Source organism: Electrona antarctica (assembly GCF_951216825.1).
Source record: "Electrona antarctica genome assembly, chromosome: 4".
NCBI classification, from domain to species: domain Eukaryota; kingdom Metazoa; phylum Chordata; class Actinopteri; order Myctophiformes; family Myctophidae; genus Electrona; species Electrona antarctica.
In genome coordinates this window covers 22,660,080-22,685,354 of record NC_136809.1, presented here as the reverse complement: position 1 = coordinate 22,685,354, position 25,275 = coordinate 22,660,080, and the positions used below count along the sequence as shown (strand labels likewise).

The 25,275-nt window shown below is 45.4% G+C and overlaps 1 protein-coding gene across 1 annotated transcript in view; it reads right to left on the bottom strand.

Annotated features, from left to right (window-relative positions):
* The window catches only part of tll1 (tolloid-like 1), a gene marked incomplete at its 3' end in the record, with an annotated part of 57,711 nt that extends 33,167 nt beyond the window's left edge, over window positions 1-24,544 (bottom strand). Inside the window, exons 1-5 of the mRNA XM_079498959.1 lie at window positions 24,130-24,544; window positions 4,824-4,946; window positions 1,584-1,667; window positions 962-1,132; window positions 427-544 (exon numbers count right to left, since the gene is read on the bottom strand). Coding sequence (XP_079355085.1) covers window positions 427-544; window positions 962-1,132; window positions 1,584-1,667; window positions 4,824-4,946; window positions 24,130-24,310 — 677 coding nt within the window. The 5' untranslated portion in view covers window positions 24,311-24,544. The remainder of the gene's footprint in view (window positions 1-426; window positions 545-961; window positions 1,133-1,583; window positions 1,668-4,823; window positions 4,947-24,129) is intronic.
* Window positions 24,545-25,275: the final 731 nt, after the last annotated feature.

Below are 25,275 nucleotides of genomic sequence, written 5' to 3'. Positions count from 1 at the left end.
CAATTCCACATAAATACACAAGAACATGCACACAAACATGCTTGAAAGCTTGTACACACTTACATGCATACACACAAACATACAGTATGCTCACTCACTCATACACACTGACACGCACGCACGCAGGCACACACGCACCACACATAATACACACTTTCAGAGGGGGATGGGGTGGCAGGAAGGAAAGTGGAGCCATTGTTGAGTGACCGTGTCGTCTCTCACTGTGACCAGGTCACTAACTAATCTTCTGTACACAACGCCCGCACACACGCACGCACGCACGCACGCACGCACGCACACACGCACGCGCACACACACACAGCGAAAGAAAGAAATGTTTATATTAACGCAAAACAAATATACACACAGACGCACACAGACACACGCACGCACACACACACACGCACACCCTGCAGACGGACTCACCCGCAGGGCCTGTAGGTGAAGACGATGTAGCTCTCCTCGTCAGTCTTCTCTATGAAGGTAACACACGTCTGCTTCTCCCAGTGGCGCATAGCCTGCTTAAACATGGCCCTCTGACTGCCTACACACACACACACACACACACACACACACACACACACACACACACACACACACACACACACACACACACACACACACACACACACACACACACACATGGGCCATCACTCTCAAGGGTTATATGAACCCAGGATTCAGGATTGTATCGTTTATGTGCTGCATGTCAGCACCTTAAGGCTGATTTAGCCTACACTTAAGTTGATCGGCTATTTCCATCTCCGTTGGATGGAAATCTCAACCAAACCAAAACCAAACAAAATAGTAACTTCAAAAGTTTCAAAGATTGAAAGCTCAAAACACGTTGCTTCGCGCCTCGAGCTGTGTGACGCTGTACTATGATCAAAGTAGAGCATTCATTTACAAAAAAAAGAGAGGTTTCTGCCCGACAGCAACAAAAGTATGCGTGAGGCTTTACCAGTGAAGTTTCCTCCGATGATGTAGGGAATGACTCCACCAGGCCAGATCCTCTCTGCTCTGGAGGTGGCAGCACGAGGCACACGGCTCCTCACCGAGGCCCGAGAGGCCCGGGGCTTCACAGCTTTACCCGCCTGCAGCGCCTCCTCACTCACGTTCCTGGGGAGATATTCTATGACAGAAGAGAGAGAAATCTTTGCCATTAGAGTTAGTGTCAAAGTGAAAATTAAGGGACCCTAATTGCTCCCTTAATTTGTGCAGGTTGGCGCCTTGCATGGTTTCCTCCGCCATCGGTATGAATGCACAATCTTTGGATAAAAGCGCTATATAAATGCACCATTTACCATTTGATCAGATTAACACTGGCTCGTAGATTGTCTATTCACACTATTTGCAGATTCAACAAAGTATATGGGACTTTTAATTCCTGTGATGAATTTGAATCATATACAGTAAATACAGTACATGGTGCGTGTATGCGTTCCATATCTTTGTGTGTTAGTAGAGGCACACTCACACCCAACGGCTATGAACATGTTGTTAGGCGTGGCATAAGAGGGCCGAGACCAAGTGTCATTGTGTGACGAGTCGGGAGAGTGAATGTGTAGGTAAAGTGTCCATACCAAAACCAAATCTACGTATCCTCTCCAGCAGCAGGTATAATGAACTTCTCTTCTTGATAACCTCAAGTTCCTCCTCCAGGCCACCTGACACAGGAGAAGAGAAGAGAAGAGAAGAGAAGAGAAGAGAAGAGAAGAGAAGAGAAGAGAAGAGAAGAGAAGAGAAGAGAAGAGAAGAGAAGAGAAGAGAAGAGAAGAGAAGAGAAGAGAGCCTTTAATGACATCAGTATGTGCCTGTCATTATTGCGACTGTAGGTATATATTGTACATGCTGCATACATCTAATAGATGTAACATCACACTTCCAGCCTGTATCTGCCCTGGGTGGGGTATGAAAGAACTGAGAGGGTGATAAGCCGTATAGAGGCCCTATGGGTCAGTGAAGCAACGGTCACTATGAGCGACCTTGTGTGTTTCTTGAGGAGACAATGGAGACCAATTATACAAACATATAGGTTGAAAATGGATGACGTACTGTAGTCCTGAGTTTAGACCAACTGCCCTCGTTCCTGTACTAAGCAAATGCATGGAACATTTAGTGAGTATAAGGAACTAAAAAAAACAGCTAAGTTCATGGAGCTAGTTGATGTGCGGAGGATATCACTTGTACTCTGTTGGAAAAAATATATAGTCACCTAGACAAGTCTAAAACACATGTGTACTTTTTATGGACTTCTCTGCTTATAATAAGGTCCAGCCCCATCTTCTCCCGGGACACCTGTGTGACCTGAACCTTAGTATTAACCTCATTTTGTGGGCTGGTTTGCAGTCGAGTGTACGGCAGCATCTCCAAATCTGAGGCCATGGTTCTCAGCAGGAAACCGATGGATTGTGCAGTCCAAGTACGGAATGAGACATTACCCCAGGTGAAGGAACCCCTTTATGGCCACTGACGTAATTGACGTAATGAAATCAATAAATCCCTTATGGCCAGTGACGTAATGGACGTAATCGATTGATTCCCAATAATCGGGAGCTTATTGTCGCAAAATTTAGCATTTTTTTGCTAATTTGGCTAACGGCCGATGTAATCTTCCTAAAACCGGCCGAAAATCCGCGCGTGCACGGTCGATCACACACGCGCGTGATCGCGCATGCATCGCTGCGTAAAATGCGATGTTTTGGGCTTGATTAGAGCTTAATTTGACTTAGTTATGAAAAATACGATGATAGCTTAGCATTCCGGACATCTGAGAGTGTAACACAGTAGCAAAGCTACTGCCGGATATTTTGATCCAAACCGGAAGTGGTCATCGTTCACTCGCTCTCTTTGGTCAGAATCGGCAAAATGGTGACGTTACCGCCACCATCAGGACTGATTGTCCCAATACTATAGTCTTGCCCCGTCAAAATGAGATATAGTGTGTATATCGCGGATTTTTCTATTGGCATTAAAATGACAAATTAAACATTTGAAAAATGCTGGCTGAAGGCACATTAATTAGTTAATTAGGTATAGCAATAAGAGGGTTAAGAAAGAAGGAGATCAGCCGGAGAATCGGAGCGTCAGGGGTGGTATTGCAGTCGCTGTACTGCACTTTTGTGACGAAAAGAGAGTTAAGCCAGAAGGCTAAGCTCTCTGTCTACCGAGCAATCTTTGATCCTACTCTCACCTATGGTCATGAAATGTGGGTCATGACCGAAAGAAAAAGGTTGTGAATAGAAGCGGCCAAAATTAGTTTTCGGCATCTCTCTTAGAGATAGGTTGAGAAGTTCAGTCATGCGAGAGAGACTCAGAGTAGAGTCACCGCTTCTTCGCCTGGAAAGGAGCCAGCTTAGGTGGTTCAGGCATCTGGTTAGGATGCCTCTCGAGCGTCTCCCTAGGGAGGTCCTTGATGCACGTCTCACTGGGAGGAGACCCCAGGGAGACCCAAGGACCAGATGGAGGGACTACATTGCCACACTGGCCTTGGAACGCCTCAGGATACCCCAGGAGGAAGTTACTAATGTTGCTCCGGAGAGGGAAGCTCTCTGGTGGAGCTGTTGCCCCCGTGACCCGACTATGGATAAGCGGTTGAAGATGGATGGATGGATGGATGAATGAATTGTGGATCTCCTGAATACTGGAGTTCCACAGCTGTGTGTTTTATCACCTCTCCTATTCGAATTAAATATAGACATACCAAACGAAGTATACTGTAACCAGAAATACTTGAAGAAATGAGAGTTTCAGAACTATTTGATCAATGTTTTCAATACTATCTCTACAGTACTTTCACTGCAAAGTACCCCAGACCCCCAAACCATCACCTTTCATAATTCTGCGACCATGAGTGATCTCCCCATGACTCACAGATGCTTTAAAATGTTTTGACTGTCTGCAAAAATGTGTACTGCTGTGGAAGGGGAAAGATTGAAGGAATTTAATACATTTGGTAGAGAGGATACAATATATGAAATTAGACCAAACGTTTGATCTAATATGGCAACCCTTTATTCAGCACCTGAGGTAAATCGCCAACAACAAACGCTGACCAGCATACACTGACACTGTTGCCAGTGCCATAATCTCATGGGGCAGCATAATCATATGCTGCCCCATAATCTCAAGGTTATCTTTTTCTTTTTTCAGTCTGTTTCTGGTTCTCTTAACACTTCTGATGCCTATATCAAATAAAAAAATTGAATTATTTTACTAGTACTTTGCTGGGTGTTTTATTGTATTTGTATATTTATTGTATTGTCCTGAATCATGTATGCATTGACCTGAGCAAAACAAATTTCCCTTGTGGATAATAAAGACATCTAATCTAATCTAATATAAAACATGATCGCTAAAATATTTATTTTGGCTAGCGCTATAAAAATGTGATTCATTATTAATTTATATTCAAAAGAGTAGCGGTAAGTCATCACGCAGCACGTTTTTCACAGGAAGTAATTCAAATTAGCTTTATAGACTTTTAATATAAAAATACACAGAAAATGGAAATTTTCCCATTGTTTTGGCATCTATTGTTAGGTATGCCCACATGATGAACACGGCTATGCTCTAAAAGTGTGAAAAACGTCTTTTTCATTTCACTGACTAGGCCATTAAATCTGAACTCCCATTCACCCACCTACAGCTACAATACCCTGTGTTGTCATTGTCATTTATGTAGGCTATAAAACACCTATACTTTATATACTGTATATATGTAGTAGCTTTACCAAGTGCCAATCACGTTAATTTGAAAAAAAGAAGCAAAAAAGAATAAGAAACTTGCCAGATTATATATAACACAACATAATGCTTCTCACCTGTGGTGTGTCCCTGTCGGGAGTGTGTCTGTGTGTGTGTGTGCTGGGTGAGGTCTATCGTCCTGTCGATCTGGAACATACGCAGGTCCTCCTCATCCAGGGCGATGTCCCCCCAGAACGCAGCTGCAAGTCCAACAAAACACCACCTTCATCAACATAATCATCATCATCATCATCATCATTAATTCTAACATCAAAGCCAACATCAAAGCAGTAAACACAACATTTTGTGACCTGGCCAATGTCACAGTTGTTAATTAAGTGAATAATTTACCATTCAATGGCATTTAAGGGTGGAAGTTTGTTTTGTTTTGTTTTTGTTTCCCCCCCAAACATCTAAAACTGAAAAACTGCAAATGTAGTTGCAGCAGATAGGCAGTTGTAGGCAGTTGATTTTGTAGTGTTTGAAAAAACATCTGTCACTGAAGAAACTGCCATGTTACCTGTGGAAAGTGATGATATAAGATTAGACAATATATAAGACTACACTGCATTGGCCAACGCCCCTCCTACAAGACTAAGAATAAAAGTAAGTATGGTGTGGCTCACCAAGTGCACACCATATAAATAGGGCTATAGTCCTTCCCGCAGCTGACCCCAAAGAATACTGTATCTTTAAATAAAGTAGGTTCTCTCTCCAGTTCCAGCTTTGTAGTGTAGGGAAACAGAGAGGGGAATGATACATGTCTTTGTAGTGTAGGGAAACAGAGAGGGGAATGATACATGTCACGTACAGTATAGCAGTGGTTCTCAAAGTGGGGTCTGGGGAGTCGGGACCCCCCAGGGGTCCTTTAGGAGTGGACCCTTATGGGGAATAAAACCATGAACCATACATGGCCTAATCTAATGCATGTCAAACTAGGGGTCCTTGAGACAGTACAGTACAGTACAGTACAGTACAGTACAGTACAGTACAGTACAGTACAGTACAGTACAGTACAGTACAGTACAGTACAGTACAGCAGGACACTGTCTTGTGGACACACTAAGCGCTCAGGTCAGCTACCAGCCCTTCCTCGATAGGTTTCATTGTGACATAATGGACTTCTGCATTTCCTGCATCAGTCCTGCACAGAGACAAATTCCCAGTGTGCAGTTCACTCAGAGAGTGCTACTGAATGCTACAGTGCAAAATCCTTAATTTAACTCCGAGAGTATGAAAATGGACCCATAAGGTTATTATTTAATTCTATTTGATGTTACAAATACAGTGTATAACAAGCAATTTATTTTGCCTCTATAGTTTGCCAGTCACTAAGGAAATGGTTCAGCGAGCCAAACTGGATTGAATACAAAGCATTGCAGGTTTTATTTGGCACTCATGGAAGCATGCTTTCAGCCAGCAGGTTGAAACGAATGACCTATATATTATTCACTGACTGTGTGTATGTATGTGTGAGTTGTGGCACGTGTGCATGTGCATTTGTCCTCGTTAACTGAAACTCTACTAAGCTGAAACCCTGCGCTGAACTAGATCATAACATTAATATTGTCCCATTTCTGACACGGCACCCAATGAGCTTAAAGTGTGTGAGTGCACGCATGCGCATGCGCTCTCACGCACACACAGAAATTAGACACACACACACACACACACACTCCGCCCCAGGACTCTTACAGTGGTCCGATATCAGGCCATGTGTAAGCCTTTGGCAAGTCTCTCTCTCTCTCTCTCTCTCTCTCTCTCTCTCTCCTGCTCCATTGAGCTCTTTCCTCAGAAATACTACCCTCTGCTAGTCCTGCACTCTCTTCTGTCCTCTCTCGCCCTCTCCTCCCCCCTGTATCTCCTAACCTCTGACACGGGAGCTGGCCTGGAGATAACCATCACTCAGTGATTAGCTTAGCAAGGATATGGCTCTCTATGGGGTTTGGGTCAGATTGCTAATGTGCTAACAATGACAAACGAGGGGGATAGCCTGTCATTTACCTAATCAGGTTAGCCACTACAGGAAGTGGTGCTCGGGGTGCCATTGTGCACCACTCGGTGCCATTGTTGCATGTGGAACGTACCACAATGGCCGACATATGGTTTTCACATCATCTCTATCAGATACAGACGGGGAGTGTGTACAGCTGAATGGAGATGTATGGCTCACAGATTGGACAGATAGGATGAGGACCTTGGCCTATTCAATCAGTAAAAGCCATTATGATCCATAATAGGAGGTGAGAGGTCAATTCCATTGTGTATGTATGTGTTTTATTAGTCCCAGGGGGACTTCTGGAGCTCTTCGAGATGCTTTCGGCATAAAGAAAGCTGCTGAAGAAGAAGCAGTTTGTTGTGATTAATATTCACCGTGGTCATTAAGAGTTGATTTACTTTTTTTCCTCATATTTATTTATTTACTTGATTCCCCAAAAGTTCACTGTGTGATCTCTGTCCCTGCCAACCCCCTCTGTCGGTCTGGGGAGGGTGTAGACATATGTGGTTCTCAGGTTTCTTCACATCAAGGACCCTAATGTAATGGACATTAGAGCCTCAGACCATCTCTCAGACCTGAAATCTTAGAATATTAGATAGTATTTTGTTCAGTAGGTCTATGCCGTATTGATGTGGTAGAGGTAGAGACATAACAGGCAAACTACGATCAAAATGAGGAAGCAATCTGATTGGTTGAAACAGCCTTCTAGTCGTGCTTCAAACGAGCATCATGGAACACCTAATTAAAACAAAGAATTCAGTCGTGTTGTTCTCCCAGAGCGCAGCAGACTCGTGGCTAGGCTAGCTAGTTTCTTGGGACATTTGTGGTCGTAGTGGCTTCATCTGTCATTAGAAAATTATGTTTTTTTTGGCGACTATCTTAGTTTTAAGGGTAACTGTTGTATAATTGCAATATTACACTCGAGGGTATTACACTCTTGTGTAATATTGCTTAATTCTTCTACACTCTCTGAACGGTTTGCAAATAAAGTAATAGTTGACGTTTAACAAATTGATACCTTTAGACAACAACATGCCTCATTGAATCACCATGCTTCTTCTTCTCACCTGTCAGCGAAGAGTTTCACCGGGCGAGCGTAACGGACACAGATGTTCATGCTATCTCCCCCAGTTCGCCTCCCTGCTGAGCGCACATGTGACTCACATTCATTGAACAGTCACCACGACCAAACAGCAGGAGTCGTGGACAAAATCCGCTGCTTTTAGCCAGTCTACTTCCTACCGCCATCACCGATGTCTTCATTGTTAATCTACCGTTAATTAATACCCTGGTACAGTAACAGTGGTTCTCACACCTTTTTAGGGCCCCCCGGCCGGCAGTAACTCTCAGAGTTACAGATCTGTCAAGCTGGCACTGCTGCCAGGCATCGAACACTGGCCTCTACATAACAGTAGCCTGGGCACCATTTCATTTCGGTATATGATCCTGTCGGGAGCGGATGATATCATTACGTCATGTTGTAGTATTGTTTTGTAGTTCGACAGGCAGGAACAACAGGCGGCAACTTCTTCCGATTTTTCTCAATAAAAGCTACAGGCTACGAGAGCTTTTATTGAGAAAAATCGGATATCATCCGCTCCCGACAGGATCATACAGACTTTTGAAACAGAGATCAGGCTTTCCTCCGAGGTGGTGGAAAGCCTGGTGAGGCAAGGTTAACATAACAGTGGTTGAGGCCACCCGGATGCACCAGTGTTGATTTCTTATGCTTAAGCCTGATTCATGCTTTGTTGTACGGCGGTGTCATGTGCCAGAAATAGAAGATCTATAAGCTCACAACGCATCGTGGTACGAGCTTTAGATTTTAAACCATGTATGTGTCGCCGTGTGTCTGTGTGTGTGAAAGTGTATTTGTGGAGCAGTTGGCTGTACAGTGACAGCAGTATACCGTATAAATATTGGCACTATATACGAAATAAACATTACGGTGCTAGCAGGGGAGACTACAAGGACTTGAAGTTTAGCAGTGCTTGCAAAGCAGCTGACACAAGCAGAAAGAGAGAGACAGAGAGAGAGAGAGAGAGAGAGAGAGAGAGAGAGAGAGAGAGAGAGAGACATAAAGAGAGAGAGACACAGAGAGAGAGAGAGAGAGAGAGAGAGAGAGGAGAGATACAGTACAGTTACAGTGTGGACTGTGAGTGTAGTAGTGGTGAGAAGCGTCCATTGATTGTTGCGGTCTTGTTAATCCACAGAGAGACGCCGTAAATAAACCAAAGTCAAGGCAGGAGGAAGGGAGGAGACGAGGAGGGGTGATGCGGAGTTCGAAGGAGAGAGGCGGAGGAGTAGTAGGAAGGAGAGAGAATGAGATGAGAGGATGAATATAGGGAAATAAGGTGGAGAAGGAGATGCAGGGAGAACAGGGAATAAGTGAGGAGGGGTTTTGGTGGAAATTAACACAGTACATTTACTTAAGTACTGTACGTCAATACCATTTTGAGGTATTTGTACTATACTGGAGTATTTCCAATTTCCAATACTTTTACTTCTATACTCCACTACATCTCAGATCCAGATATTGCACTTTCACGCCACTACATTTAGTTGAAAACTTTAGTTACTAGTTACTTTGTAGATTGAATATTATTACAAAACATACATTAACCATTTCAACCCTTTTCAACCCTATATACATTTCGGCCATTTGAAAATAGCAGATCGCGATGCATTGTGGGCTTGTGGATCTGCTATTTTCAAAAGTTGTTTTCTTAATATACATTTGAAAACTTGAAACAGGACATTTTGCATAATGAGCACATCAAGGTGCAGGGAGAAGAGGTGGGGAGGGAGAGGAGAGGAGGTGGGGAGGGAGGGTGGAGTTGTATAGGGAGAGGAGAGGAGGAGAGAGGAGCTGCAGCTATAGGAGCTCTATTGATCTCAATAGCACCAGGATGCACCTGGGTAGGTGCAGCACGCTGCTGACCAGTACCTCACAGTTTACCCTTCATCAGAGGCACTGCACCACCACTACCAAGAGACACACACACACACACACACACACACACGCACGCACGCACGCACGCACGCACACACGCAGGAGGCAATAATGCACCAAATGCTTCCTTCTGTTGTTTGAAACTTTCCCTCGTACACCTTCAATGATCTCACAGTGTTAGCAGTGAGCCACGTTAGCACGCGACAGATTGGAAGTTTGGAACACACCATAACTCTTGCACACACCACAGCTTTACACTGGAACCCAGTGTAAAACATCAATCGGTGTGTGTGTGTCCTCACTTTTTATCCTAAAGTCCAATCCGGATAATCACTTGTTCTCACCTTTTGTCCTCAATTCCGTGCTTAGCCAATCAAATCATCGCTATACACACGTGCACACAAAACTGGGCATAGCCCTCAATAATAATAATAACAAGAATTTATATAGTGCCTTTCAAAAACCCAATGACGCTTTACAATTACAAGTTCATTTTCAGTGCAGACTTGTGTGTGTGCGTGCATGTGCGTGCATGTGCGTGCATGTGCATGTGCATGTGCGTGTGCGTGTGTCTGTGTTTACCATTTGTGACCAAATGTGACTGAGGGACTGCCATTGGACTTTTTGTTTTTTCATGTCATATGAAAGCAGGGAATCATCATACTATAAATCAGCGTGCGTGCGTGTGTGTGTGCGGTTGTAATGCACGTAACTCGAGAAGCGTTTGACCCACCGACTTCACATTCGACACACGCGTTCCACACCACCACAGGGAGTGCAGTGCCAGGTATCGAGTCGGTCGGACCCACGGTTCTCCAGAACCACCACAAAAGGCTCTGGTCAGGCTCTGCCAGTGGGCCTAATGAGACCAACTCCTTTCACCTGGGCCAGGCTCTGCCAGTGGGCCTAATGAGGCCAACTCCTTTCACCTGTGCAATTTCCAGCCTCTGCCTCAGCCAATTGAGGCTCAACCAAGCAGGCTCTGCCAGTGGGCCGAATTGATTGCCAAGTACACTTTTCAGTTTGCAGTCTTCACACACAGGCACATACACAGATCTCCATGTGGGACACCGGCTGACAGTTAAAACTCTGTTTTCAAATACATTCAAGTGTATGACTGGGTTAATTTAACCCCGTTAGTGTAAAACGGTGTATTTAACCGTTTTCAACTTGGTGTCCCTATTTTGAGCATTAAAAAATCTTCCAACAATTTAAAGGAATACAACCTGTTACTTTGCACGACTAAGTGGAGAATAGGGTTCAGATGGTTAAATGAAAACTCTTACTGTGCGGCTGTTCAATGTGTCCTTACTGTTCTTTGACATTTCGCATGCAATGTGATCGAACCCCTCCGTGGGGTACAGCACACCAACACGCACGCACGCACGCACGCACGCACGCACGCACGCACACACACACACACACACACACACACACACACACAAAACACACCTCATTAAGGTCCTCATTAAGCAGATATAAGGTCACTCTGTAGGTAGGCAATGGTCACATGGATACATGTGAGTGCACGTGTGTACCATTCCTCCATCCAATTGTCGTTCTGTCTGTCTATGACTTATGAATGTGAATATGAGTGTACCGTGATATTAAAAAAAGAGATTATGTCAGTGCTGCAGTGAAGGATTTTCATAAAGTAATCACTGTGTGAGCTGGCTGTTCAGAATTAACCCTGTAAGGAGCAGGGGGAGAGCTGCTACAGCCTCACAGACTGGCCCTGCACAACTCATCACTGGACAGTGTTTACCCATGATTATATTTCATACTAACTAGACCTGTGCCCGTCAGCCACCGGCTTACTTGGGAACGATACAAGTTGGGAACCTAGTATGCAATACCCGTTGTCATAGCTTTTGTGCCCATATATGGAGATCTCTGTATCTGTCTGTCTGCCTGCCTGTGTCTGAAGAGTGCAAACTGACTGTGTTAAGTGGACTGGTTAACTAATCAAATGGCAGGTGGGGTTGGCAGGGTTGCCATTGCAATCAATTGGCTGAGGCAGAGGCTGGGAATTGTACAGGTGAGGGGACTTAGGCTCATTAGGTCCACTGGCAGAACCTGACCAGAGCCTTTTGTGGTAGTTCTGGACAACCGTGTACCCGACTGACTCAAGGCACTGCACTCCCTGTGGTGGTGTGGAATGTGTGTGTCAAATTTGAAGTCGGTGGAGTGAATGGTTCTCGAGTTACATGAATTTCAGACATACGTACGTGCACACAGGAGTGTTTGAAGATTACGTGATTAATTGTGTAATATATTATCAAAACAGCTATTTTATTTAGTTTCTGTAGTTTAGTAGTCTGTTCATTTTGCTCTTTGATGTCTTTCTTTCTTTTCTTGTGAATCTCAGGCAGTATCAGAGGAAGAGATGTCAGAGGGACGGCAAGAAAGAGAGAGAGAGAGACAGAGAGAGAGAGAGAGAGAGAAAAGAGGGGATAAGCTATCTCTGGTGCAGAAAATAGAATAGTCTCGAATAAAGTTGTGTGTGTGTGTGTGTGTGTGTGTGTGTGTGTGTGTGTGTGTGTGTGTGTGTGTGCGTGCGTGCGTGCGTGCGTGCGTGCGTGCGTGCGTGCGTGCGTGCGTGTGTGTCAGCATCATTAAGACAGCACATTATTCGCCGAGTTGGTCTGACTCACCACATTACTAACCTTGTCCCTAACCCTAATCGCACGCAAAGTCAACGTTGCCGGAATAATACGCCGTTGGAATTACGAGCGGATCCCTGAGCGTGTGTGTTGCTGAATAGGTAAAATAAGGACAAAGCATCTTTGGGATCAGACTGTCTGGGTCCCACACAAACACCACACACACACACACACACACACACACACACACACACACACACACACACACACACACACACACACGTATGTGCACACACACACACGTATGTGCACACGTGCGTTGGGTTTTCAAGGAGGAGATTGCATTGATTTATATTCCATATCCTCCAAGGCCCAACCCCAACCTTACAGTTGGACACCAATTTTGTCCCCAATTTCACATGTCGACTTCTCGAAGTTCTCGTTTCATGTCCAGCAGTCCCCACACACACACACACACACACACGCACACACACGCACACACGCGCGTGCACACACACACACACACACACACACACACACACACACACACACACACACACAGCCCAACTAATCATATATGTTATTGTCTTACTGTAACCAGAGACCAAATTGCACGCACGCACGCACGCACGCACGCACGCACGCACACATACACACACACACACATACACACACACACACACACACACACGCACACACACACATACAGTGTGAAAGCATGCTGGCTGAATGGATGAAGTGCTGCGCCTTAGCAAAGACTACACTCACGAGTCTAGGGATACAGGCACATTCTCTCGGGTCAGCCTATTATTCCGACGGTGCATTGGTCCGACTCGCCCCCATTATTGGTCCGACTCGCCCCCATTATTGGTCCGACTCGCCCCCATTATTGGTCCGACTCGCCCCCATTATTGGTCCGACTCGCCCCCATTATTGGTCCGACTCGTCCCCATTATTGGTCCGACTCGCCCCCATTATTGGTCCGACTCGTCCCCATTATTGGTCCGACTCGCCCCCATTATTGGTCCGACTCGCCCCCATTATTGGTCCGACTCGTCCCCATTATTGGTCCGACTCGCCCCCATTATTGGTCCGACTCGTCCCCATTATTGGTCCGACTCGCCCCCATTATTGGTCCGACTCGCCCCCATTATTGGTCCGACTCGATTATTGGTCCGACTCGCCCCCATTACTAACCCTAACCGCACACACACACACACCATTGTTCTCAAAATCTCACTTTAGTAATTCTCAGCTATTCCTGTCCTGAAATGCTAAATGTGTGCGTCCATGCGTGCGTCCATGCGTGCGTGTGTGTGTGTGTGTGTGTGTGTGTGTGTGTGTGTGTGTGTGTGTGTGTGTGTGTGTGTGTGTGTGTGTGTGTGCGTGTGTGTGTGTGTGTGTGTGTGTGTGTATGTGTGTGTGTGTGTGTGTGTGTGCGTGCGTGTGTGTGTGTGTGTGTGTGTGTGTGTGTGTGTGTGTGTGTGTGTGTGTGTGTGTGTGTGTGTGTGTGTGTGTGTGTGTGTGTGTGGTGCATGCGTGCAAGAGAGTCTTATGTGTGCATTTCCAGCAGACCGTTGTGGTTGTGTGATGACCCGCTGAACGGCTCACCTCCTGAACTGATATTAAACAGTGAAATGTTACCTCACCTCCTCCTACCACAGCCCTAATACAAGCCTTACAGGAAGTTAACACTATAACATAATTGTGTAATTATTACAATTCCCATAGTGTTGAGCGTGAAATGTGTTACGTTACTTTTGACCTTCCATTCTAGACGAATCCACAGAGGGGTGCCCTGGGCGCAGCCATTACTGAACCAGGTGTACCATTAACTAATTAACTACACCTGGCCTACAGGGCTCTTATCTCTGTAGGGCACACCTCTGTGGATTTATCTATACAGTATTGACCAGGGTCCCCCACAAGTTTATACAATACGGGGCTATACTACAATTACTACTACTATTCTTTTTTTAAAGAAAGAAATAGCGCCAAAGTTAACTTTACATCTTCCTTAAATTACAGTATATTCATAAAAAGAAGTAGGAAGAAGTTTAGTGAAAAACGTACCGGTTCGATCTTTCTTCTTTGTGTTTCTCAAATACATCAAACCTTCAGTTTAATGAAGAGCAACGCACCAGGTGAGTGTGGGGTGGTAACATAAACTAACTGACAATGTGGGAGACAGACAGACAGTGGGAGACAGAGACAGACAGAGTATAGGAAAGCTGAGAGAGAGAATATACCGTAGAGGAGACATACAGTGGGAACGCTGGGGGGGAAACAGTGTTGTTGTGACGGTGGGAAAGCTGAGATAGAAACAGTGTATTAGGGGGAGACAGTTACAATTGCATGTGCTTTTTCATCAAAATGACTTTACACACATAACAATAAAAAGAACACCAAAATGGAAGTGGTCCAGTTACTAGCTGTACCAGCAGGACACACTGATCAGATAGTGAGTGACGTCGCAAAGTCCCAGCCGGTACACTTTCATCACATTGGGCAATGGCCAATGCCCAGGTGATGATCTATATTTAGTTTACCTCTTAAAACAAAGCGTCATTATGAATTGAATTACAAAACAGCATGTTTGGGTTTTGCCAGGGGAAACCCTCAGGCAAATCTCTCATTGGCTGGGCTGGAAAGGAATTGATTGGCTGGTCCAGGTGGCAATGAGGTCCTTGTTTGCTCAGTATGACTGTCACACTTTGTTTTCAGAGGTAAATATACAGACAGTAGATCATCACCTGGGCATTCGCCTTTGCCCAATGTGATGAAACTGTGGGAATGCGTACCGGCTCAGGTTGACATGCCCTAGTACAGATAGGATACCAAGGGAAACACTAAACTGCCTTATTATCAATATGGCAGACACATCATTTCATTTTCGAGGCCTGTGGTTACTGGATTAAATAAACCCTCTTGTTTTAGTTAAATGGACCTGAGTTACAACCGTACTTTTTTCCCGTCCACACCAAATCTCTTCACCAAAATCTACAAGATCACGTGTCTTTTCTTTGTGCTTTTTATGCCCTTTTCTCTCCACTTTAGTCGTTGTGCCAGTAATTTCCTCACACATGTGTGTTGTCACTGTGTTGTATCCTACTGACTCACTTTCCACCTTCTACTCTACGTACAACAACTGTTGTTGTATCCTACTGACTCACTTTCCACCTTCTACTCTACGTACAACAACTGTTGTTGTATCCTACTGACTCACTTTCCACCTTCTACTCTACGTACAACAACTGTTGTTGTATCCTACTGACTCACTTTCCACCTTCTACTCTACGTACAACAACTGTTGTTGTATCCTACTGACTCACTTTCCACCTTCTACTCTACGTACAACAAGAGGACGTAGAGTAGAGCCTTCTTCCTACTCCTCCCGCCCAATACTCCCTGCTGACAGGCAAGGTATATTAAAAAGAATGTAAGGACATCTTCACTAATATGCAATTCCAGACGGCAGATTCGTCGCACCATGAGAGCCAAACAGCACCCGGACATTCGGTGGAATGCATTTGGAGCCAATGAGAGCCTGGTGACCAGCTCATGAACAAACACTATTTCGGAATGACTGAGACCTTTGTAAAGTAATCTCTTCTGGAAAATAAAAGAAGACAGATAACACTGCTGTGTTGCTTTTCGATGTGTACACTGTGTCATTTTTAGAGGTATCTAAAGAGCAAGTTTCTGAACATGACAAGCATTGCAAGTCTACCCACCGTTTCCTGCAACCAAATCTCGCGATACCTCCATGACAGAAACAATACCTGCCACTGTTTAAATCCTCAATAATTATGTACTGTGCACATCGAAAAGCAAGTGATTAGAAAACAACATGTCTTTTTTTTTATATTCCTGAACCGATTACCGTATATGACATAAATGGTGTTTGTTCACAAGCTGGTCCAGCCGGCTCCATTCACTGCCACGTACTGCATGGCGCATCCCCGGCGCCATCAGCTTCCTCCCCATCAGTAAAGAGTTTCCACCACAGCATGTAGGAATACGTGCAGTGACAAATTCGCATAGATGCTCGACAAAGCTGGATGCGCCACGTGGATTCTAACCCACAACCTCCGTGGCGGTGAGCAGGGACTTTACCACTGCGCCACCCGAGCGCTAAGTCTTTCTTTATGGGAATTATGAGCATGCCTGGAATTTGACCGATCTGACTGCTCGTCTGTACACAAAGGATGCAAACACTTCATAAATGAACAAAGCATGATGGGTATAAGAGGCGTGCGTGAGGCGATGCTGACTCATGGCTTCTCCGTGAACGGAACTCCGGCGTTCCAAAACAAACATTCCTCTCTGAGAGTTTAGTGCTGAGCCCAGAATCCTCAGGAAGGATTGGGAAGCTGGGTGGCAGAGCACTCTGGCCGGGAAAATCCTGTTTAATATAATATGAGAGAGAGAATGTCTCTGCCTTACACACGCACACACGCATGCACACACACACACACACACACACACACACACACACACACACACACACACACACACATGCACACACACATGCACACACACACGAGCGCACGTGTGCGTGCGAGCACGGCCGCACGCATGCAGACGCACACACATGTGTACACCTCATACACATCTATATGTGAGTGTGAACACACTGTACATGTAGTGCACTGTACAGCATGTCATTTTCACCACACGCACGCACTCTGTCTGTCAGTCTGTCTGTCTATATTTTTCCGTCACACACAAACATAATGCACAAATACGGTATGCACATATTAGCCCTTACACATTCACACACACTCTCCATCTTTCTTGCTTACACGTGCACACACTCACATACTCACACAGATGCATGTGCGCACACACATACACACGCACACATCAGCTTCAGTTTCCTTCCTATGGAGAAAGGGGGAAGAGGTGAACAGTAGCCCCCCGCTTGTTGTCACGACATGGTGGGCTCCACTCACACACTGGGTTTCTCTGAGCACACACACACACACACACACACACACACACACACACACACACACACACACACACCAAGTTCCAGCTTTGACACAAAATGGCCATACAGTGGGTCAGTGTTCTATTGTACAGTATATTGTTGTTACTCATATTATTATTGTGTTTTGTCTGTGCCTGATGTTGAGCTGTGTGCTCTGACTGGTCCGACGCAAATACACATTACTACTATTGATGTTGAGCTGTGTGCTCTGACTGGTCCGACGCAAATACACATTACTACTATTGATGTTTTCATCCAGTATGACTGACAATGACTTAAGCAATCATAGGCCCTTTGGGTTCCAACTCAATTAAGAACACTTGGACAATGGACACTTGAAGTCGGAACTGTGCTGGAGTCTTTGCTAATGTAAAATTATTTTAACTAGTCCCGGGGAGGGTGCAAACATTGACTGATTGAAAATTGACACTCAAGATTCTGTAGGTAAATCGCCAGACCACCACACCACTAGACCACTCGACCGCTACAGGCCATTTAATTCTGAAGTTGTTGTGAATTGCTATGTGAGAGAATGGGGATCTGCCCGTAATTCTAACATTTCCAATGTGGCTTTGCGTACGGTTAGTACGCGTTAGGTTAAGACACATACGTGGCCGGTTAAGACACATACGTGGCCGGTTAAGACACATACGTGGCCGGTTAAAGACACATACGTGGCCGGTTAAGACACATACGTGGCCAGTTAAGACACATACGTGGCCGGTTAAGACACATACGTGGTCGGTTAAGACACATACGTGGCCGGTTAAGAAACATACGTGGCCGGTTAAGACACATACGTGGCCAGTTAAGACACATACGTGGCCAGTTAAGACACATACGTGGCCAGTTAAGAAACATACGTGGCTGGTTAAGACTCACCCGCGGCTCTGATATACATGGCCGGTTAAGACACATATGTGGCCGGTTAAGAAACATACGTGGCCGGTTAAGACACATACGTGGCCAGTTAAGACACATACGTGGCCAGTTAAGACACATACGTGGCCAGTTAAGAAACATACGTGGCTGGTTAAGACTCACCCGCGGCTCTGATATACATGGCCGGTTAAGACACATACGTGGCTTCCGCATGTGGTTAGGGTTAGGTAGGTTAGGGTTTGTGGTAGGGTGTCGGACTAGTGCGTGTCAACTGACGTCGGACCAACACACCGTCGGAATAATGACGCTGACTCGAGAGAATGTGCCTGTATCACTAGACTCCTAAGTGTATAGTCTCTGCTAAGACGCAGCACTTCATCCATTCAGCATGGTTTGTTTTGCTTTCACTCTCTCTCTGTGTGTGTGTGTGTGTACATGTGTGTGTGTGTGTGTGTGTGTGTGTGTGTGTGTGTGTGTGTGTGTGTGTGTGTGTGTGTGTGTGTGTGTGTGTGTGTGTGTGTGTGTGTGTGTGTGTGTGTGTGAGAGAGAGAGAGAGAGAGAGAGAGAGAGAGAGAGAGAGAGACAGAGAGAGAGAGAGAGAGAGAGAGAGAGAGAGAGGGTTTTATGAGAACACTGATTTGGAAGGAAGCATGAATGACTCTGACTGAGTGTAACAGCTTCTGTGTGTGTGTGTGTGTGTGTGTGTGTGTGTGTGTGTGTGTGTGTGTGTGTGTGTGTGTGTGTGTGTGTGGTGGTCATCTCCAGCTGAGTAGCAGGATGCAGACAACCAGGAAGAGATAAGCACGGGTGAATGGAGAGAGCACTGCGCATGCGTGTGCACATACACATGTGCACGCGCGTGCTTGTGTGTGTGTGTGTGTGTGTGTGTGTGTGTGTGTGTGTGTGTGTGTGTGTGTGTGTGTGTGTGTGTGTGTGTGTGTGTGTGTGTGTGTGTGTGTGTGTGTGTGTGTGTCCGTGCAGGGAAATCACTACACAAAGACATGGAAGTGTGTGCTCTCCTGTCTGGCAACGTGGGATGTGGAGGAGATAAGCAGACAGCCAGTGTTTTCCCAGCAATAACAGGAGACTGAGTACAAGCCACTCACATATCTTACATGCTAGCAGCATGCTAGCAACACACACACACAATACATAGACATACAAGGACACAGGCATACATGCTATAGACATGGAGAAAGGCACAGTACACTAGAGCCTGACAGATACTGGATTATTTGGGTCAATCCCGATATAGTGTGTCAATATACCTGAAATGGCCAATTCTCTCTCTGTCTCTGATAGCCAAAATATCTTCTGAACAACATGTCGGTCGGCCTCTATACCGCACACGCATACAGACCCCGGGAGGACGTACTGTAGAGCCTTCATTCTACTCCTTCTGATGAACATTCCTCGCTGACAGGTGCCGCCCCAATCTGTAGGTAGGAGTATGTGCAGTGACAATATCATACTCTTCCCGCCAGGATTCCCTTCCCTCCCTCCCCCTGGATTCGAACCCCTAGTCTCCGCGGCGGTGGACAGGTGTTTTACCGCTGGCCTGGAGCATCCGAGTGCCCACTAAATCTACTTCTGCTTATTCCAAACTCACACTCCGACACTCTAGATAAGAGCATATCTGCTAATGCCTATATTGTAAATTGGACCGTACCAACTGACCGGACCTCTGAAGAATCATCATAATGTGAATGTATGTGATCACACACATTTGTGTATGTTATGAATATGTCACACTCGAGCGTGCATGCGCGTGTGTGCGCGCGTGTGTGTGTGTGTGTGTGTGCGTGCCGTGAGAGGTATACATGGCTGGTCAGAGTATAAATAGATTCTTTATAGGTGCTGATATTTAGAGCAGAAAACCATTTCTCAAGATTTTAACCTACAACACAACACTCAATGCCTCGCCTGTTCCCCGTGAACGAGCCTGGCAAACACAAACACACACACATACATACACACACATAAGCACACAAACACGCACGCACGCACGCACGCACGCACGCACGCACACACACACACACACACACACACACACACACACACACACACACACACACACACACACACAAGGTAAGTTCTTCGTATGTGGAGAACCACAGAGCCGGACATTGCTAAATAAACATTAAATTACCCACACAGATCTTACTGTTAATGTGTGCAAACGCACACATGGGCACACATACAAACACATAGCCAATACAAGTCAGTAACCTGTCAGGTCAGTGTGTGTGTGTGTGTGTGTGTGTGTGTGTGTGTGTGTGTGTGTGTGTGTGTGTGTGTGTGTGTGTGTGTGTGTGTGTGTGTGTGTGTGTGTGTGTGTGTGTGTGTGTGTGTGTGTGTGTGTGTGTGTGTGTGTGTACTGTGCGTGCGTGCATGTGTGTGTGGTATGGTATGTATGGAATGTGTGTTGGTCAGCTAGTGGAAGCTTAGAGTTATGGGTGGAGTTCAGAGCAATATGTCATCACACATCAACATTGCAGACTGATTTTGGTATGGTGGAGTCACAGTTGTTTGATCTGAAACTTGAATTCAAAAACTAAATTGATATTGATATTTACATGAGTTTATCTTCCTAACATTGTAAGCTTGCAAAGAAGTCATACTGTCACAGTACACGAGTGCTTCTGCAGTAGGTTATTTAATTGATTGGTAGTTGTGAATAATCACTTGCAAATAGCAGTGTTGTCAGTTAAGTAGTGTGAAACTAATTAGATTTCCCTGCAGTCTGAGAAAAGAAAGAAAAAAGAAAGCCTATAAGTGAACTCTTTAAACAGATCTGCAGCAGGATGAGCTGGTCCTAATTAGGATTTAAAGGGTTTGCTGGAAGAGTCAATTGGAATTTGCAATTTAAAAAAACCTACAGAAATTCACTGAATCATGTAAAAAGACTAGCTTTAATATCATTCAGTGAATTGCTGTATGCTTTTGTATGTGCCACCTTAATAAAAACATCTTGTAATGTCAGTGGGACTCAAAAAGTTCAATTCAAGTTATTATTATTTTCTTATGTAGGGAAACCAAACTCCCATTACCAGCACACAAACATGCACAAAACACATGTACATCCACATATAAACAGGCCTGCACTGCTGTATGCATACACATACACACATGTCTTTACCACTCCAACACACTCGCACGCACACAAACACACACGTAATCCGATTGGTTGATAGTTGTGGCATAATAGCCGTGGCTATGCAGTCTAATAATAATATTTGTTGCAACTGCAGGTTGCATTTACTATGAAAACATGCATTTCCCGTCAGTCAGTCAGTCCGTCTGTCACCCCACATCTCCATATATGGTTATGCCTTGTGACATCACGTGACATCATCAGGGATGGAGATCCATGATGTCATCAATATTAAGCCCATATAACTTGCTTAGATTTCTTGTGTCAGGAAAAGGGTATAGCCTATCCCAGCCTGCATGATTTCTGGTCTAGATGGGTGGGTGCCGGTCGAAAACAAGCGGTGGATCCTATTGGTTCACCGATCTGAGCACCCGCCCCTGCCCCCCTCCTCCCTTCCCCGGTAGAAAACAGCGGAGAACACTGACGTCACCAAATTTGGAGCGACGCGCCTCTGCACTATATTGGTTAGCAGAATACCAAGTGGGCTTCCTATGTCAGATTTTCCAATGCGTTTCCCCAGGCTTTCATTTTTGAGCCGAATGCGAGCATAAATACAAGCCTGGCTAGCTGGACAAGGGTGGTCTTCACCTTTAAATGTGCAGGTCAATGGAGTTTTGTGAGATTTCTCTGCCACTGCCGATATATAGGCAGAGCTGGCCAAATATGGGATTGACCGAGAAAAATCTAAATGTAAATGTTGTATAGCAACTGCCTTGTTTGTGCAAAACGTTCTTGTAGAAATTATTCCTGTAATGAAATTGTTATTACAGAAAAAATAAAAGGAGTAAAGAAAGGGGGGAAAGGAGAGGAAGAACAGACACTTGTTAAGTCTTAAGTGAAACTCCAGAATTTGTGTCCAAAACATCTGCTCACATTTGGGTGGAGCACCCATAATAACGACACACATGCACAATCACAGGCACACACAAACACTAACATACAGACCAGTTGGGTGGGATTAAATGAATATAGCCTGATTTATGTAGAAACGTGACTTTGACTTTGAATGTAGGCTACAACAACAACTTGTTGATTGGGAGTACAAACATTTACAGTGCTGTAGGTCTGTCATTTTACAGTGTACACACACGCACGCACGCACGCACGCACGCACACGCACGCACACGCACGCACGCACACAGCAAATCACTCTCTCTCTCTCTCTCTTTCACACATGCGCACGCACGCACGCACGCACGCACGCACGCACGCACATATCAATCTTGGTTCAAACTTATTTTCTCTGTGTGGTTCTACTGTCATTCCACTGCAGTTTCGATCTTCTCATTAAATGTCCAACCGTGCATGCGTGCAAGCTTCATGCATGCACCTGCTGCATGTGCAGATGACAGATTAGATCCTTGCAAACTTACACACACACACACACACACACACACACACACACACACACACGCGCGCGCGTGCACTAGCAAATACGCCTCAAATCTCTCCTCTGTCCTCTCCCACTCTCATGCACATTCACACATGCACGTAGGCCCTGCAGTACTCACACACAGACGCTGACAGAATCCAATATCCTGGGCACTGTCAACTCAAAATTGAGATGGGCTCAAAATAAGGCGCAATTCTAAGCTATATACTATACCCGATAGCTATTAGTTGACGCATTTCTGTGCAGTGGTCTCAAACTAATTCATGTCATGGACTTCCAAATTAACATAGCCTAGGCTATTTGTCCACGGACCCCCATCTGAGAGGATTTTGTGCCAGATTCCCCCCTGGGATTTTATTACATGATGAGATGATTATTAGGCTACACTATTACAATTAAGTTTATTACATTTTGGACCGTTATTACATTATGAGCTTTGACCATTACTACGTCATTAGGCTACACTACATTATGAGATTCAAAATCTTTCACATTTTTCAAGATGTGTTTCTAAATAGATCTGATACTCCATATAGGCCTTTCAAATATCCAGCCAATGGGTTACATATATTTTTATGTATAACTCATTTTTGATGCGGGGACCCTGGGCCCATGAGGACCCCTGGCCTGGGGGTCCCCATGCCACTTTGAGAACCACAATGCTGTGAAAACAAAAGTATAGGCTATACATCTCGAAACGGGACAGGACAGTGAATGGGCTGCACATGCATACATGCCCTCCACCCGCCTGCCTGCCCCATCATGATTGGTATACCACACCCCCCTATTATTCTTGATTGATTGATTGATTGATTGATTGATTGAGTGAGTAGTATTTATTCACAGTAGCCTATGCAGAATGGAACATTTCAATAACGAAAGCACAACTCAATACATAAACTGTTACTGTGGACGACACCATGAAGCATTACACTTGTCCACCATTTTCAATTCATCAGATGATTGATGACTTTCTCCAGTTGCAGACGCAAGACTCACAATCACAAACACACGCAGCGCTCAACCACTTGACCCCTAGCGCCTCTGTGTGTGTGTGTGTGTGTGTGTGTGTGTGTGTGTGTGTGTGTGTGTGTGTGTGTGTGTGTGTGTGCGTTCTCTCATGCCAATACAAGCCCCTTTGAATTGAATTAAACATGAGAAATTAAGAACATAAGTGCACCGCAAGTATCCACAAGACCACAAAACAGAACCGCTAATTTAGTGCAGCCCTGCTATACAACACAATAAGCTGCAGTTTTTACACTCTCGTAATTACATTTATTATGGTTGGTCTATTTTTACCCTATACCAGACTCTCTTATATATACCCTCTTATGCTATCAATTATACGGCTGCCTAAATTTAGCCTGAATGTGCATCACTCAAAGGCAGAAAATGACACCTACCGGCTTTGCACGGGTCTTTATAGTCGATGCTCTCCGCTTTCTCCTCTTCGAAATACTCATAATTCGTCTCCTCGTAGTCGAAGCCGTCACAAAGCGACAGTTTGCTCCAGAAAGTCAAGCCGGCGAGCAGCAGCGTGATCCAGCGCATCTTAGCGGCCAGTGGCGGGGGCACGCGCTCCATCTGAGGACGGTGCGGTCAAAATGAATGGATGGACGTCCTCCACTCGCTCTCCTCCTCCGCTCTCCTCTCCTCCAGAGTCCGCTCCGAGATGTTCTTGACCCGCTGCTCTCCAGAGAAAGTCCCACGGCCACGGCAGCATCCGCGACGGACAGGAATTTAACGGCTCATTGTGAAGAGAAGGAAAGGTCCGCGCGGGGACGGGAGAGGAGGAAGAGAACACCTCAAGTCGGATACTGTTAATTTACTGTACCCGTCTGAGTGTGCTCCATGGTGGACGGGCTGCAGCTTTAACCTATGGGTTTCTATTCATGAACAAAGTGTCTGTTGAAGAACTGTGCACTCCGCTGCTGCCTCTGGCTTGTTCCAGGTGTTGTAGAGCTGAAATGATAATAATACAAAAATAAATGAAGAGAGATCAATACGAGAGCGACAGTGATCGGGCTCTCAGTCCTGGAGGTAGGCTAAATTGTCGCTTGCCGTGTAGTGTGGAGTGGAGCGCAAAGACGCACTGGGGTCACCCTATTCTCTCTCTCTCTCTCTCTCTCTCTCTCTCTCTCTCTCTCTCTCTCTTTGTGTGTGTGTATCACTGTCTCTCCACTACTCCACCTCTGTCCGAACTCTGCGAGTGTCCTGCGCTACTGTGTGTGCCAGTGCTCTGCTGTGTGTGTCCTGCATGCATTCACAACGACCGAATCAGCGCACGCACGCACCGCCTCCAAAGCGCACACGCTTTCACCGCCGTGTTGTGACTCCGAGTGCGTCAATTAATGTCAGTCCTTCCTGACTCCTTTGCTTTGCCTGCGGCTTGGGGCGTGAAAGCAAGTAGTCAGTCTGTCTCTCTCTAGACAGACAGACAGACAGATAGATATAGCCTATAATAAAATGTGGAATATAGCCGGCTAAACCGGTAGGCCATAAAAGTAACACTGCGGTTATAATTTGGCTCATATAGCCCCGAGGCTCCG